The sequence below is a fragment of the Acanthaster planci genome, linkage group LG06 (genome assembly GCF_054643075.1).
Source record: "Acanthaster planci isolate LZ-2023a linkage group LG06, COTS_SCS, whole genome shotgun sequence".
Lineage (NCBI taxonomy): Eukaryota > Metazoa > Echinodermata > Asteroidea > Valvatida > Acanthasteridae > Acanthaster > Acanthaster planci.
In genome coordinates, this window is record NC_141782.1 from 13,178,989 (window position 1) to 13,194,443 (window position 15,455).

The 15,455-nt window shown below is 39.4% G+C and overlaps 1 protein-coding gene across 5 annotated transcripts; it reads left to right on the forward strand.

The window, feature by feature from the left end:
• Positions 1-120: 120 nt before the first annotated feature.
• Positions 121-15,395, forward strand: ciapin1 (cytokine induced apoptosis inhibitor 1). Of its 5 annotated transcripts, none has more exons than XM_022252410.2 (10): positions 121-271; positions 2,134-2,305; positions 3,178-3,327; positions 3,895-3,965; positions 4,806-4,950; positions 5,507-5,574; positions 10,177-10,246; positions 11,133-11,178; positions 12,939-13,017; positions 13,769-15,395. In XM_022252410.2, exons 2-10 carry the CDS (start codon positions 2,143-2,145, stop codon positions 13,880-13,882), a joined length of 906 nt encoding a protein of 301 aa, XP_022108102.2. In that variant the 5' UTR covers positions 121-271; positions 2,134-2,142; the 3' UTR covers positions 13,883-15,395. The 5 variants fall into 5 exon arrangements, with proteins under 5 accessions (XP_022108102.2, XP_022108103.2, XP_022108105.2 ...); XM_022252411.2 differs by having other exon boundaries at positions 126-316; XM_022252413.2 differs by having other exon boundaries at positions 266-285.
• Positions 15,396-15,455: the final 60 nt, after the last annotated feature.

Consider the following 15,455-nt stretch of genomic DNA (forward strand, 5'->3'; position numbering starts at 1 on the left):
CTCTGTTACCATTAATTCTGTGCGCTGATTGGCTGTCGACTATTAGTCTGATACTGCTTTTTGTGTCTGGTGCCCAGTGCAATAAACATGTACATGTGATCAGTAGACGGTGCTTGAATCAACTGGCTATGGCTGGAGTAACACGCACTCTAGTATCTGGGAGGTTGCAGCTGCGTGGCTATCTGAGACGAATCTTTAAGCCATAATTTTCAGACATGGCTTACTAATACGAAAAGTTGGCAAAAAATGCAAGTTCATTGCTTGCGTTCAGGTAAAGTTGGTCACGTACGCACAAATATCTGCTTACAATTTACACGTACGGTTTTGTATTCCGCTTGGTCTACATGTTCGTAAAACCATGGATGAATGTGCATGGAAAGAGTTTCGCATACCTTTAAAATGTTATAATAGCTGTCAGAAAGCATGTCAGAAAATGATAACATTTGGCCTAAAAAGTGACACTGACAATGACAGATAAGTCCCATACCATAGTTTTGTGCTCGGGCCTCAACAGCTAGCTAGCATCACAATGATCACGTTGTTCGAAGGCCTAGGCTAGGCTTATAGTGCTGCTGGTAACTGCTAGGCCTGTGGAACTCTTTCTATATGTACATGTATGATGTATAACCATACTAATTTAACAAAATTTCCGGCTGATTGTTGTCTTGGTCTGTTAGATTGGGTAATTTACATGTAGCTTGGCCTGTTTAGTGGACATAGTGGATGTACATGTCTTGAATACTGGTCAACTTGTACAGTACGTGCCAACTCGTACGCCAATGAACACCAAATGGTTGAAGTGGTACATGTACTATGTAATTGTTACCATTCATTAGAACAACATGTGTGAGCATGTGTGCTGTGTGTTGCCATTGCCCTCAGTGGCTGAAAGGGGGAGTTAACCAGTAGCAGTACTACTGAGTAAGCCAAGTACTACACTGTCTATCCGTATATGTACCTGATATGTATCTGGTTGTGCCTTTGGAATTGGTAATCAATGAATTTCTGTTTGCCCCAATTAATGATCAAGGTGATTGTTAACTCATACATGTATTCCATGGATTCAATATTGTCTCTTCAGATAAGTGATTTTTTTAATGGGGTGTTTTTTTGTGTTTTTTGTTTTCACTTTTGTAATTTTTATGTCCATTCTTTTTCTGACGACATATTCTTGGAAACAGATTGATGAAATGTGATTTGACTTTAGTTTAGGATGAATTCGTTGGGCTTAATAAGTAGGCCCTCATTGTTTTTGACTGATCGGCAGAAGAGTTTATGCAGTTACAAGGGATTACATATTGATGTAAAGATGCAAGGCAGTGAATCTTCAACATGTTGGGATTCGTTAAGCTCTGAACTGTCTGAGTCAATCTTTATCGATAATCACTCATGGTACAGGATGAAAAACAAGCAGTGCATCTTTATGCACAATCATATGGAAGACATGCCAGTGCAATACATGAATACTGTTTGTTTCCACTTGACCACAAAGTAGAACTGAAGCTATCCTCTGTGCTCACCATGTGGCATTGTAGATTTGGAATGAATTTGTTCAAAAAACAAAATTTAAGCTTTCTCAAAAAGGGAGATTTAGGAAATCCTTTGCATGAACACCAGTTTCAGTCTTGGACTAAGTTTTGAATCCCAATGAGCTGCCAGTAGTATTGGCCAATCAGAATCTGGACTTCAAGCTCATTCATCCAGCACTGACCAATCACATTCATCACACAGACACAAAGGCATCGACAGGAACCTTTCCCCTTTCAAACATGAAAATGTGGGTGTTATTTTGAAAATATGTCTTATATATTATGCACCCGTCTGTATTTCTTGATGAGTAGGTTATTCCGAGCAAAATTGTTGATTGATGTTTGACTGGTGCACATTCCCATAGATTTATGCATAAAATTCATGGCTTGTTTGTCATCTACATGTAATCCCATGATGGATTGAGAATGTCAAAAGGTTTATAACAGAAAGATGCCCCAAAACACATGTATACACCACTGCATGTGTAGTGTTCTGGGATTTTTCTATTTTGGGGGGGGATTGAGCACTGCTGGACTCATTTTATGTCCAGCATAAGTGATTGATTGATAGCTAAATGTAACTTTCTTGTTTTGCCGATCTTAGTTTTCCTGAATGAGCATTATGGAGTCGATCATCAGTGATGGACAGCGAGTTCTCTTGACTTGGGGTGAGGGACAGGACCCACAGTGCATCAGGACGACCGTTGAGGGATTGAGTAGTGCACTGGGGCAGACTGGCAAACTGCAGGTGGAGAACATTGACAGACTTGTCCTTGGTGAGATGGTTGTAGGCGCATTTATGTCAACTCTTGTCATTGCAAAGTAGGAAAAAAATCATGTTCAGCATTCCTGCCTGTTTCCTTTATGGACGTCTGTTGGATTTTCTTTTCAACCAAAGGAAAAAAGAGACACAAAACAAGCAAAGAGTCAACCAATCCATTTGAACATAATGCACTTGAGATGTGGAACTGCTAACTTTTTAAAGACTCTTGTGGACACTTTGCACATCGTGGAATTGACCATTCGATGACTGGTTCATTAATGAAGTGTAAACTTCCTTGATATGCTCATTTGAGATTATTGTACATTTTGAACTTTGAAATAAACTAAACAGAATGAACTTGGGGGCAGCCCAGGGTAATAAGCCTTTTGCGAGTTAACTTTGACCCAAATCTGGTACACTGATTTCTTTAAATTCACATGAACATAACAACTTGAATTCTCCTTACTAAAACCACTGTTGCTATACCTCATTATTCGGGAAAAGCTTTTGCTTAGTGACATAAGAGACTCCTTGCAACAATACACTGTTCTCAATGTATAAGAAGGGCACAAAGGATCAGTCTATTCCAGAGATGGTGGTCGCTATGCTCAAGCTTGCCCCAAATCACAAGGTATAGCAACAGTGTCTTTAATGTGGGGAATTCAAACTGTTATGTTTATGTGCAGTCAGATAACTCAGTGCACCAGATTTTATTCCATTTAACTGACAAATGGCTTATTCTGCATGTGTTCATATGTACAGTGTACATGTGTATATTTCATTTGGTATCACCCTTTTCCTTTTATAAGACAAAAGTGAAATTTAGCGTTAAAAGACTTGTTCTCACCCATAAAATTTGTATTCGCATGTTCAATTCTATTGCAGCTGCACATAACAAGTCTACATTCGATGTGGCTTTGCTAGGAGCTGTCAATCCTCCCTCTGTCACACATACCATGGACCACCTTGCTGAGGTGGCCAGAATAATGAAGCCCAGTGGGAGGGTGTACATCAGAGAGCAGACCACCCAAACAGGTGTGTTATATTAGTCCTGAGTGGTGTTACCAGTGACGTAGCTAGGATTTTACCACCCAAACAGGTGCGTTATATTAGTCCTGAGTGGTGTGTGTTACCAGTGACGTAGCTAGGATTTACTAGGGGGACACCAGCTGTCAGTGGTCTGTTTTTGGGGGGCGAGTTTTTGTTAGCCATGTTCAGTATCCATTCATCTGTTTTTTTAGTGGGGGGCACCTGGGGGGCACTGGGAATTGGCTTCACCACTGGGTGTTACTCCATTTAAATGAGATACATGTACATGTACACCTGTCTACAAATGATAAACTTCACCTCTTATATTCATTCTGCCCTTAAGATGGAGGGCTAGTTGGAGGGTTTTTCACCATTGCACTTGAAAAAATTTGCGGAACAAACTAACCGTACAAATTTGGACCAAGCATGAAAAGAACATGTATGTAGGTCGCATTGTCTGGCCCACCAATGTGAACCAGTGTGCGCCTAGCATTGTACATGGGTTTATGGTGGTAGAGTAATAGGAGGTACCCTGCAACAAGGATTACAAATTGTGATTCTTTAATTTGACAGAAAATGGGCCAGGCAGGACAAAAGAGAAGCTCGTTTCTGTACTGAAGGTGGCTGGATTTGTGGACATACATGTAAGTGAGATAAACAGTGAGCTAATGATCAGTCAATGTAAAACACTGTTGAGAAATCTCTCATTGTCACACACAAGATACATTCAATACTTGCTGTCATTTCCAATTTCCAACACTGCCTCTACCTTATTCCAACACCCTTGACTTCTTTGATGGTCGCTAAGCCTGAACCCACAGGTTGTTCTCGCCAACCCCTTCAATAATTATGAGCCCAGTCACATTTTGCCAGACCAGTCAAAGGTAACAAGTTAAATAGTGTCAAAGGCACACCTTTTTTTATTTGCCAAAGTTCAAATGATCAGCTTTTGATTTGATCTGCAACTGATCATTGGCTGTCTTTTGATGGACTTGTAGGGAGTTGCAATTGACTCGGCCGTAGCACTGTTAATCCCTGTGACATATTTGTCATGAACCATCTTAATCTGTTAAAATCAATCTCTCCAGTACATATGTAATCCTGTTATTCTGACCTGAAAACTCATTCTCTTGGAAAGAATTAGTAGCAGGGTTGTATATATGTAGTTCCAATAAATCAAAATTTGTTACAACTGGATTGTTGAATCTTTGCAGCAGTTTTGGTTTCACTGCAGTAATTTTACAAGTTTGATTGTGAGACCAACAGTTTACTTCATGAGCTCATGTTTGCAGTTATTGCCTCTCCCAAATGGCACCTCCGCATTTATGCTTTTCCCGTAAAATCTTGTGGAGAACACTATTTTCAATGAGCGTGAGTATTTTTAATGAGTATGAGTGACGATTATTTTCAGTGGCAGAAAATGCCTACGTTTACACCTTTTTCGCTTTGATATTAACAGCTAGCATCAACCTTTATGCCCACAGCCCAAGTCGGCCCTGTTCAACCCTGCCTTCCAAAACCTGGCCAATGGCATAGACGGCGTGACTGAATTATGTTGCAGCAATCCGGCCTTTGAAGTTGGGTCAACAGTTGCGTTGCCTCTTTTTGCAAAGAAGACAGCTTCTGCAGGTACAATTCTTGAACCATAAGACAGCCAGAAAATCGTAATTTTTTTGGTGTCTGCTACACCCAGTGGAAAGAGGATACAATTCACTTGATTCTCGGAAAATTTTTAAGGGAGTGGAATGCTATTTTCTTTGTTTTCTCTTTGCCCAAATTAGAAAATCCTGAAACGGAGGAAACTTGGAATCCTTTAACCACTTTTCCAGTAATTTGTCACTTGAGAGTCTGTCCTCCCTTGTTCTAACACAGTTCTTCTGACAGGGATCCCCACAGACATATACTCACAACAGGGATCCCTTCAGACGGATTCTCACATGGTCAAAATCCTCATTCGTTTTCACTTCTCATTGCTCTTGCTTGAATTTTCCTGTGCTGATATATTTGTTGTCTGGAAAGGTAGGAAATCTGGCTCCACTTTTTTTCCAGATGCACCATACACATTGAACTTTGCAACCAATGCTCTGTCCTCATATTGGCAGATTTTCTCTAAACAACAAAGTGGACTTGTGCAGACAGAAATGTCTTAAAACTGGGTCGGTTTCTTCTGATTATCTGCCTGTAGACAAACCAAAAGCAGACTCCAAGAAGGTCTGGACTCTGTCTGCGTTTGACATGGCTGATGATGATGTGGTAAGAATTGTAGCATAACTGTTAAAGAGGTGTTCAAACAGTTCATTGACATTCGCGGTTTTGAGTAGGTTGGCCATTCCAAAACAATAGATTTATTCACAGAAAAATGGAGAAATAAGGGACATTTTCTTTCCAAATGTATCGGGCCGAAATCAAAACTAAGATCAAGGTCAAATCTTGTGTTTATGTCCTGTGAATGACATCACGCAGAAGACATCGTTTACAGTAGACATGCATGCAACTATGCCTGGTGACACGAAATGCAGAATAATTGTAAATTTAGACATACAGGTATCTAAAATTCTATTATTATGGAGTAGTACGTACGTGTACATAAAGTTGTTTGAGAAAATACAATGTACATGTAGCATAGATGCCCTGGGTTTGCATACGTTGGTGCATTGTACAAATGTACGTGCACTAATATGTCTGGCAACAGACTATTCATACACTACAAAGAATTAAGTGGTCAGAGTAGCTGTGTCCGGACCACTGTTTCGCATCTGAATGGCCCCGTGCAGGTGTGTTCATTCTGTCTTCCACGAAATTCTGCTTGTGAAATTCACATTTTTTTTCCCAGAAATATTAGTTAGAAATACATGTATGTCGAATTCTTGTGGTAAAAGTGCTGACGGATGCAAACGCTAAGACGGCAATGATGATTACCTCATCGACGTGAAGGAGGAAGCGTAGGACCTGCTGTTGAGGTTTGTGGTACCAAGCCATCTGTGGCTGTGATCCAGCTGGAAAGCGAAAGCATAGTTGCTGGTTTGGCAAGGCGATCCGTGTGTTTTGCCCTCATTTCTTTCCTTCACTCGAGTTGCCTCCGAAGAAACCTGATTCGGTGGAGGAAGTCTGAAAATCATTTTTGGCATATCACTAATCAGCGACCAGGGGGAAGGTTTAGAAATCTACCCCCATTGTGTTGACCAACTTGTGTCCAGGCACGAATCCATGTGAATATGTTAATTGCGCGGAAACCTTAAGAACACCAAGTCCAGGTTTTTGCAGGCTTTTGGACAGCAAAAGACCAGGGTTTGTTTTATTTCATGGCAGTAGTACAGCAAATCACTTAAAACGTAGTGGATAAGAACATAGCATTTTAATCATGCCTTCACTGTACCACTAACTTACTATAGCTACAGGCATCCTGATGAAAAAATGTCATGCAGAAACCCAAATTTGTAACAATCTTTCTACCATAAATAGGAAAACTGTCCCATTTCTTCATGTTTATTTCAGAAGAGACATGTAGTTTTGTCCCTGTTGTAGAAAGGTTCATTTTGCAGAAATCAGGGTTCCTTTTTAGTACATGTACCTCTTTTCATATCTAGGTTACAATGTAGCCACAGTCTGTTTAATTTTTTTTTAAGCAGGTTAACCATCCAAAGATTCTATTGTTTACATCATTGTAACTGGCACTCAGCTGATGTCTTTTGCTAAGCACAAAATAATTTCTCTGAGCCGTATTTCTTTCTGCTCAATTTACATGTGCTAGGCCCATAGAGGCAATGACATGTATATCGAGCTGCACCCAAACACTTCAAGGTATTGGAACTGACAGCTTACACATTTTTATTGCACAAAAGCACAAGCGGTGACATGCAATAAAAAGCCAATTACATGTATATACTTCACTGTCCATTTTCATCGGATCAGGAGTGTTTTGCTTGCTTGTCAGCCTCTATATATCGTCTACAAAAGTGACGGAAAAACGGGGGGGTCGAGTATGAGCCCCACCCCAAGATAAATATGGCAAGCTGTGGATGATTGAAAGAAGGCCTGTATTCATTGCTTTTTGACAACAAAACTTTAAAATTGCCAGTCAACTCACCTCCACAAATTCTGTCAACATTCAACTCATTCCACTGTGTGTTGTTTTCTGGGGAAAAAATGAGATGCACACTAGTTTCACTGACACAAACGTACCATGTCACCAATTTATACATTTTTCATATTGATAGCTGTACATGTAGGCAATGAGCAGCATACATGTAGCTAAGGCAAGTTAAAGAAAGATCAAAGTCAAAGCTGGTAATTATATTTCAAGACCATTCTGTTTTTGTCTGAGTCACTTATGTTTGATCATCCATTGCAAGGAATATCATTTCTTTAAATGGGGCCCTGAAGCTACATACATGCAGTACAGTTCCCCCAAACCGAAGTGACTTCACTTTTACTGATACTAAGCATGCCTAGACAAGAGGACTTAAAACCTGTGTTTTCAGTTTCCGTAGATAAACAAAGAGAGGAAACCAAAGAAGCTGTCTGCATTAGATATGACAGATGAGGATGTAAGAAGTTTGTATCACCCTATTTAGCATTGAAGTTTGCCATTAATTCAAGGCACAGAACATGTTAATTACTGGTACATGTATGCTTATTACATGTAGCACAAGCAGATTTTACCGGCCAAACTTCCTATAGTTAACATTAGTTGACTGGTTTGCAGCTAATTTATTTACTAACATGTATGCACAAACTTATTTTTTCTGAGCAGTATTTGAGGGATGTCAGTCCAAAACGAGATACCCGGTATATACTTTTCAAAGATTTTTAGTAACGTGTCCACAATTATTAAAATAGGTACCAGCTCTTTCTATGTTATTTTCACTGTTTTGACTCTATTAGATATTTTTGTGTTGCTAAATAAAACCCATAGAAGCTGGCTGGAGGAAACCATGACAACGTAAAATTCAGAGAAAGACTAAAATAGCACTTATCTCATTTTGGAAGTTAGTTTTCATTTATTTCTGGTTAGCATCGAATCTGAGCCTACATGTAGGAAGGTAATGATTGAGCTTCAGGGGATTGTCTGACATTGAGACTGACAGCACATGCATCTATCCAGCAGAAAGTAGAGAAGGATGATTATGCCAGCCCTTGTTAAGCAAGCAAGGACATGCAATAAAAAGCCAATTTTTGTCCGTTTTTAATAGACTGGCAATATTGTGCTTGATTGTCAGTTTTGCTGTGTCATCATTGAAAGTGGTGAAACCCTGATGAGTTTCATCCAAGGATAAATGAATAAGGAATGAGTGATTAAAAGAAGTTCTGCCTCAAAATATAAATTATCCGTCAACTCCCTCCACCAGCTAAATCCTGTCATATTTTGTCAAAGGAATTTTTTTATTTCATCCACGTTAAAGTGAACAGTCTGTTTACAGCTGTGAGGAAGACTAGTGTGTATTATGTAAACGACTTAAATTGGGTAATTTGAATGGGCAGTGTACTTTGAGAAAGATAAGTCCGAACTGTCCAGTAATTGTAAGTCTATTAATCATTCGAGATTACACTGAGTCGACGCTGTCTTTACTTATAATTTTGTACTTCATTGTCAATCATTCTTGATTGTCATTACAAGGTGTCGTCGTTTAAAAGGGACTTGGCAATGTGACAAACTACTCAGTGTGCCTGAGGGAGCCCACTGGCCAACAGCAAATGGCTCAAGCAGACAATACCACATTTTTTAGTCCACCTCCTGGCTTTAACAACAGCGAAGTTCGCTTGGGGTTGAGTGTGCTCATTTTCAACCTTTACAACCGGCCCATAGTATTGGGGATCTATCTCCTGCTGGACATGTTGGCAGCTGTCGGACAGGGGCTAGCATGTGCTGTGTATCGGTCACAGTGTTCGGTTCTCAGCTGTCCAACCACGAAGATCATGTTTAATCAGAGCCTTGCCGGGCTGGTGGCCATCGTCCTTCATGCTCTGAACTTCCTGGTGCCCACTCCATTGTGGCTCCCTCCAACCCTGGCCTCCCAGATCCTCTGCCAGGTCTGGCTCTCCCGCTACCCTCTGGATAGTGTGTACGCAGTCGTCATTTTCAGTCCGATCCTGTCCTCCCTCGAACGTTACCTGGCGACCCTGCATCCTGTCTGGCACAGAGCCCATTTCAATGACTGTCATGCCAAAATTGGGATTGCCTCAATCTGGATTTTCGGATGTCTTTGCATGATACCCGTATCTGTGCTAGCTACCAACCGCGACCCCGTCAGCGGCTTCTGCCAGACAAATGTCAATGTTGGGTCAATCGCCTTTTCTTTTTCTTTTCTACTTCTGCCAGTAACTGTGAATAGTTTCTTCTACTGGCGAATTTTGTGGAAACTCCGCACTATAAGCAAAAACAAAGGGGTGGTCCATGGAGCCCCTTACAGGCAGGCTAAAACCAATGTTACCACTACCATGTTCGTCATGTTCGTTACGTACACCGTGTTCTATATGCCCGTGTTTATATTGATTGCGACTTGGAAATCTGCTTGTTTTGATGACATAAACCCCAGTGAAAGAGTTCTGGTTGACGTAGTTCTTATTCTGCCGGTCCTCGCGGTCCTTTCCAACTTTGCTGTCTGCTGCTATAAGAACAAACGCTTTTCCTGTGCCCTGCAAAAATTGTTGAAATCTGCCATGAAGAGATGCAGACCTAAAATAGGTGCAAGTGATCAACCTTCGGCCAGATACTAGTGGCCCCAAAGCCCGCAAGTCTTCGTTTGTTCATTCAAAATTTATTTTAAGCATAGAAACCAATAGTGTAGACTTCACCACTGATGCATGCTTGTACGTCACTCTATTACATGAAACATTTGAAAATTCTTTGAACAGGAATTAATTGATTCTGATAAGCTTCTAGAGGAGGAAGATTTTTCCAAGCCCGATCCAAGCTCGCTCAAAGGTAGGGGTAACCAATCATTTTAGTATGTTGTTATGTTTAGCTGAAAGCTTTTTCAAGACCAACTTAATTGTTTTTATTCATTTGTTCATTTCTTCTAGATTTGGTTGTGAATTTCTGTCATATTTTGTCAAATATTAATAGTGGTCACCTTTGAATAGCTTGGTTGCTTAGTTTTTTCATTTTCAGTTTTCCCTGTTCCCAAAGCATTGAAACTTACAAGGTTGGTTAATTTTCCTTGCACATACGTGTAATTGTCATTATCTTTGATGAAAAGTAAACATGTCAGTGTGCTTGAAATGTGTAAGTCCTCAGTTAAAGGGGAAATCAGGCCAAATTCACTCTTAAAAAGACACCTTCAGCTCTGTAGATTTGTTTATTAAACTAAGATTTTCCAGATGAGCTGCAAAAATTAGCTAATGTTGCAAGATGTAACAGGCAAAAGTCAGTTTCTGGAATGCCACTCCTCTGTACATGTAAATATGTTTTTTAGTTAAATGGATGCTAGGAATCTGCACGAACCTTAAAGTCTGGGAAATATTAACCTCACATCACCATTTTTGTTGTACATCTTTCTGAAAAGGTTTTCCAATCTGCTGGACCCTGTCAGATGCAATCGGTCATGCAAATTCAAGCTATATGTACAGAGTGAAACCAAATGGTTTTAACCATTTACTGACATGTATTTAAATGCAGATGTGTTTCTTGTGTGTTACCAAGCAAAAGAAACTTGAAAACTGGCCAGGCCAAAAAACATGGTTACATGTAGCTGGCAGTGAGCTTGATAGAGAGAGAATTGTTTCCCCATATCAATTTGGAAAACCTGTGGAAACCTTGTTTTGTTATCCAAGAGGTCCTTGCTTCATAACTTTTTTTGGTTCTTTACCAGCTGAGTGTGGTCCCAATTCTGAAAAGAAAAAGGCATGCAAGAACTGGTGAGTGTCTTGTCTTTCAGCTTTTATTGCTCTCGTAACATTATGGTGAAAAGAAATTTATTACAATTCTTGCAGAGTGAGTGACCTTTTTCTAATTACCAAAAGAAGCTTCCAAGAGGAAGTTTTAGGGTTTTTTTCTAGGACTATGCCAATCATTTGAACATTCATATTTTTTCATTTGCAAAACTAATATTTGAATATTCATATTAGAAAAACAGGAATTTATAGGAGAAAACAAATGCAATTATTTGGTTACCAAATTGAATTGTAAAAACCTATTTTAAGATGTTACCAGTAGAAGTAAGGGCAGTTGAGTACACATGCCCAACTCTAGGCTTGAAATACCTTTCCCTTTAAGGTTTTTGATCACTTTTTGTGAAAATATCTATACTTTCTTTCTTCAGTTGTGCAATTTCAGTAGAATGGGAGTTGAACATTTCAATATTTAAGTCCATGCAGCCTCAAGGCTGATTCATACCTCAGGCAAATGTGAAAACGAAGGGACCTTTATGTGTTTTTTACATGCATTATATTTACCATCATCTTTTAGTCTTTCTTTCAACAAAGATCCTGCATGCCTTTGCCAATTTTATACTTCATTTGTGTCATTTACGTCATATTCCTTTGATGTCTGGCTACTGTTGGTAAAGCAGTGCCAAAGGGAATTTCTTTCAGAATGCTAAAGCAGTGAAGATGCTGATACAAAGAAAACGAAAGTCACCTAAATTTACAGAAGTGGCAAAATTTATGCAGCAGTACAGAAAGTTCAACTTTAATACTTGTTTGAAAAGTTTGTTATTAAGGGACTAAAGTGTGAAAGGGCAGTGGTAAACTTGTACATTTAAACAGGGACTAGGGATGATGATGGACCAAGCTGATTGCTCCTGGGCCTCTAGCTAGCTTAAAGTCAGAAGTTTAAAACCAACTCATTACACTTGTATTCCACTGTTGGGGGTATGTTTAGGTACAAACTAAGTCAAAGTTTAATACTTTTCTGGCAATGGGTGCGTTCGATTAGCTTACACGTGTAAGTCAAACTTACACGAGAGCATTCGTTTTGCCATCACGTGATCTTCGTGCCTGCCCTGGTGTCAGCCACCACTACCCCAGCTGGCGAGCGGGTCTCTGGAGGCTGCCCGAGTGTAATGACGTCACGGATGGACTGCTCGAGCATGGACGTACATGATGGAACGTGGCAGGGACTTGACCTTTTTCCCAGAATGCCTTGGAAAACACACTGCAGCGTTCGATAAGCCTCATTTGAGGCTTCCCTTGAGTGTAACACTGGTGTGTTCAGGGAAGCTAATCGAACGTACCCAATATTTGTCACCTATTCCACCTTGTATTTCGTCAACTACCTCCGTAGACCTGGCTGTGGCACTCACCTGCCTGTTGCATGCTGTACAAAAAATCCCCTTACATGGAAACTGGTGCGCATGGCAAGTGCTGTGCAATGTGATACAGAACACGGCTGAGCCAGTGGTAAAATTGTGGCTCTCTGAAATGCAGACTCATCTGTTTATAGTGCATGCTTTTGTGGTGGGGATGCGAGCATGATTGTCATGCATGAGGGTTAATCTTTAAAAGAAGACTCCAAACTTTGTTTAAAACAGGGAAAATGTTTCAAACCAGTTACTACACATGTACATTGTGCCTCGGAATGGGTAAACTGTCTGAGGTATGAATAAAAAATGGGTATAATTTTTTAATTTCATAAATTCTGTTTCTTTTGTTGATTAATTTGTTTTGTTTTTTTGCAGTACATGTGGATTTGCTGAAGAGCTGGAACAAGGGAAAACAAAGGTTGCAAAGAAGACTGTCACTTCATCCTGTGGAAATGTAAGTCATAGGCCTACATAAAAATACCTGTACAAGGAAACTTTAGACGTCAAGCATGCCCGGGCTGTTGTGTCCGTTACGTAATCTTGGCTGTTTTTAACAGATGTACAGATTCCACAAGTTTATATTAGTTCCTGGTACTGATCGAATCAATGGAATTCTGTTTCACAAATCTGGGATTTATCATTTGTGTCTCAATTCTCTACACGTCGTTGAAGCTCATATCTATATTGTAATGTAGCACAAGAAATTTAATATCATACATAACATGTACTTTTTAAAGGGTCAGGTAAACAAAAAAACACTACTGACCCATGTTTTAAAAATCTGCTTTGTTTGCATCAACAATGGGTGGGGTGCCTTTGGAGGAAAAATTGCCTTGCATTATTGATCCATGGGTCGTGGAAAATAACTCAGGGGTGAGATTTCTCAGCTTTTTAGCTGATTTCAGCTTTTTTTGTTTTGAATTTCAGCTTTTTTTTTCTCACTGGCTTTGTACAAAAGTATAGGAGGTTTTCACAGTTCAGCTTCTTTGTTTCTTTTTCAGCTGTTTTCAGCTATTTTAATCATTTTTCAATATCATCCCTGATGAAGTTTCAGGTGCCCATTCATAGTTCTTAGGGTCATGTGGGAATTTCTACAACTAGCTAAGCCCTCCATTCAAGGTACATGTATTTGAATGAAATTTCACTTTGGAATCCTATTTTCCTAATCTTCCCGTCCACCTCCCCCCTCCTTTTTCACCCTGCAGTGCTATCTCGGTGATGCCTTCCGTTGTTCCAGCTGCCCCTATCTTGGCATGCCTGCCTTCAAACCAGGAGAGAAGATCACTCTTAGCGACCGACAGCTCAAACCCGACCTCTGATTACATGATTCATCAATCTCTTACTGGCTGATGAACTCCAACTGATGACATTTGACCCATGAACTCTAGAATGTTCTTATTTACTGCTGCATATGGCTTCAACCATTATGTGGGAAAGAGATGTAAAAATTTGTTACGAAAAAAAGGGATTTTCCCTTCTTCTTACTTATGGTAATAATAATAATACTGTGCATTATGTTATAACGAAACAACCATTATCAATTGTTACCTGAATATTTTCACCAAAAGAGAGGAATCTATAGGAAAATTAGTTTTCCCAATTTGTCCCAAAACTCCTCCAAACCTTCAGTGAATTATGGACTCAAATTTTGGAATAGTTTAAATATAATATTGGTAAGCTTCCAATGAAAAAGTTATCCCTTTCCAGATGATATTCTGTTTATTATTTACTGATGAGTTACTTGTATATCTAGTTTCAAATAGATCTGGCATGTGACATCAGAGTTCTTATCCCACCCCACCTTAGCTGGTAAAAGTAGCTATACAAATCTTATATCTTGTCTTGAGGAATTTGCAGAAGTCTTGTTGAAGTGTCATCACCCAAATACATCATTGTATACATCATAAAAAGAACAAGTGGTCACAGGAAAATCAAGAAACCAAAATTTGTCAGGTCCTGAAGAATGAAACGAAAATCTTCATGTTGTCCAGGATGGGATTTGAACCTAGGTCGTAGAGATAATAATCAGAAAAGAAGACATCTTTGTGTTGTTTTGTTAAAAATGGCTCAAATGAAAACTGATGATAATCTGATATATCACACCCTGAAAACAACTTGCCGTCACAGAGCAGATTCATATGTTCTAAGTCTGTTGAATTTTAGGGGTTTTTCTACATTTTCTTTAAGTTAAGGTAATTATCTGGTCCCATCCCCAGTAGCCAGCAGCCTGGTTATAATTAGAATTGACTGTAGATACATTTGTAATTATTTAAGTGTAAGGTGAATTGGAAATTCAATTAAGGCTGAGAAGTCTTATCGATTGGGTGCACTTTTTGAAACAAATTTATGGCTGAAAGGAGTATAAGAAATGGCTGTAAGTGGGAAGACGTTGGTTTCAGTGATTCAGCATTTACTGTTAAATTTCGCTCTTTGATCCAGGGCAGTTTGACTCAAAAATAATCTGTGATGTTTTGTGATGAAAACGTCATAGTTTAATTGTTTTATACCCAAGTACATATGGTAGAGTACAACTTAATATGGACTTTCCTCGCTGCCAAGATAAAATGGAGGGATATTTATAGTCCATATGTTCATCAGTGGTGTTGCAATGGCATATTTGTGTCCAGATTTAAGACAATGGGGTCCAAAGTGGTTCAGTATTACACAACCAGTTTCTGAACATGATGCCTCTTGGTGTTGTATTATTTGTGGTAGTAATTATTTTAGTGTCCTGTAATTGATTGGGGTTGTGAAAAATTACATTTCTGCAAACATCCATGTTGATAATAACGAGGTGTAATTAAAGAAATCGAATGACAGCTTAAAGAGTAATTCCATGGAGAGTATACCGAGTCCTATAACTGTCTTTAAACCGAGCGTGATAGTCTGTAA

What these genes read in the sequence shown, in the direction of transcription:
- ciapin1 (XM_022252410.2), top strand. Translation starts at nt 2,143, where the DNA reads ATGAGCATTATGGAGTCGATCATCAGTGATGGACAGCGAGTTCTCTTG. An exon ending in CATTGACAGACTTGTCCTTG is followed by an intron (nt 2,306 to 3,177) that starts GTGAGATGGTTG and finishes ATTCTATTGCAG; the next exon opens with CTGCACATAACAAGTCTACA. An exon ending in ACATGGCTGATGATGATGTG is followed by an intron (nt 5,575 to 10,176) that starts GTAAGAATTGTA and finishes TTCTTTGAACAG; the next exon opens with GAATTAATTGATTCTGATAA.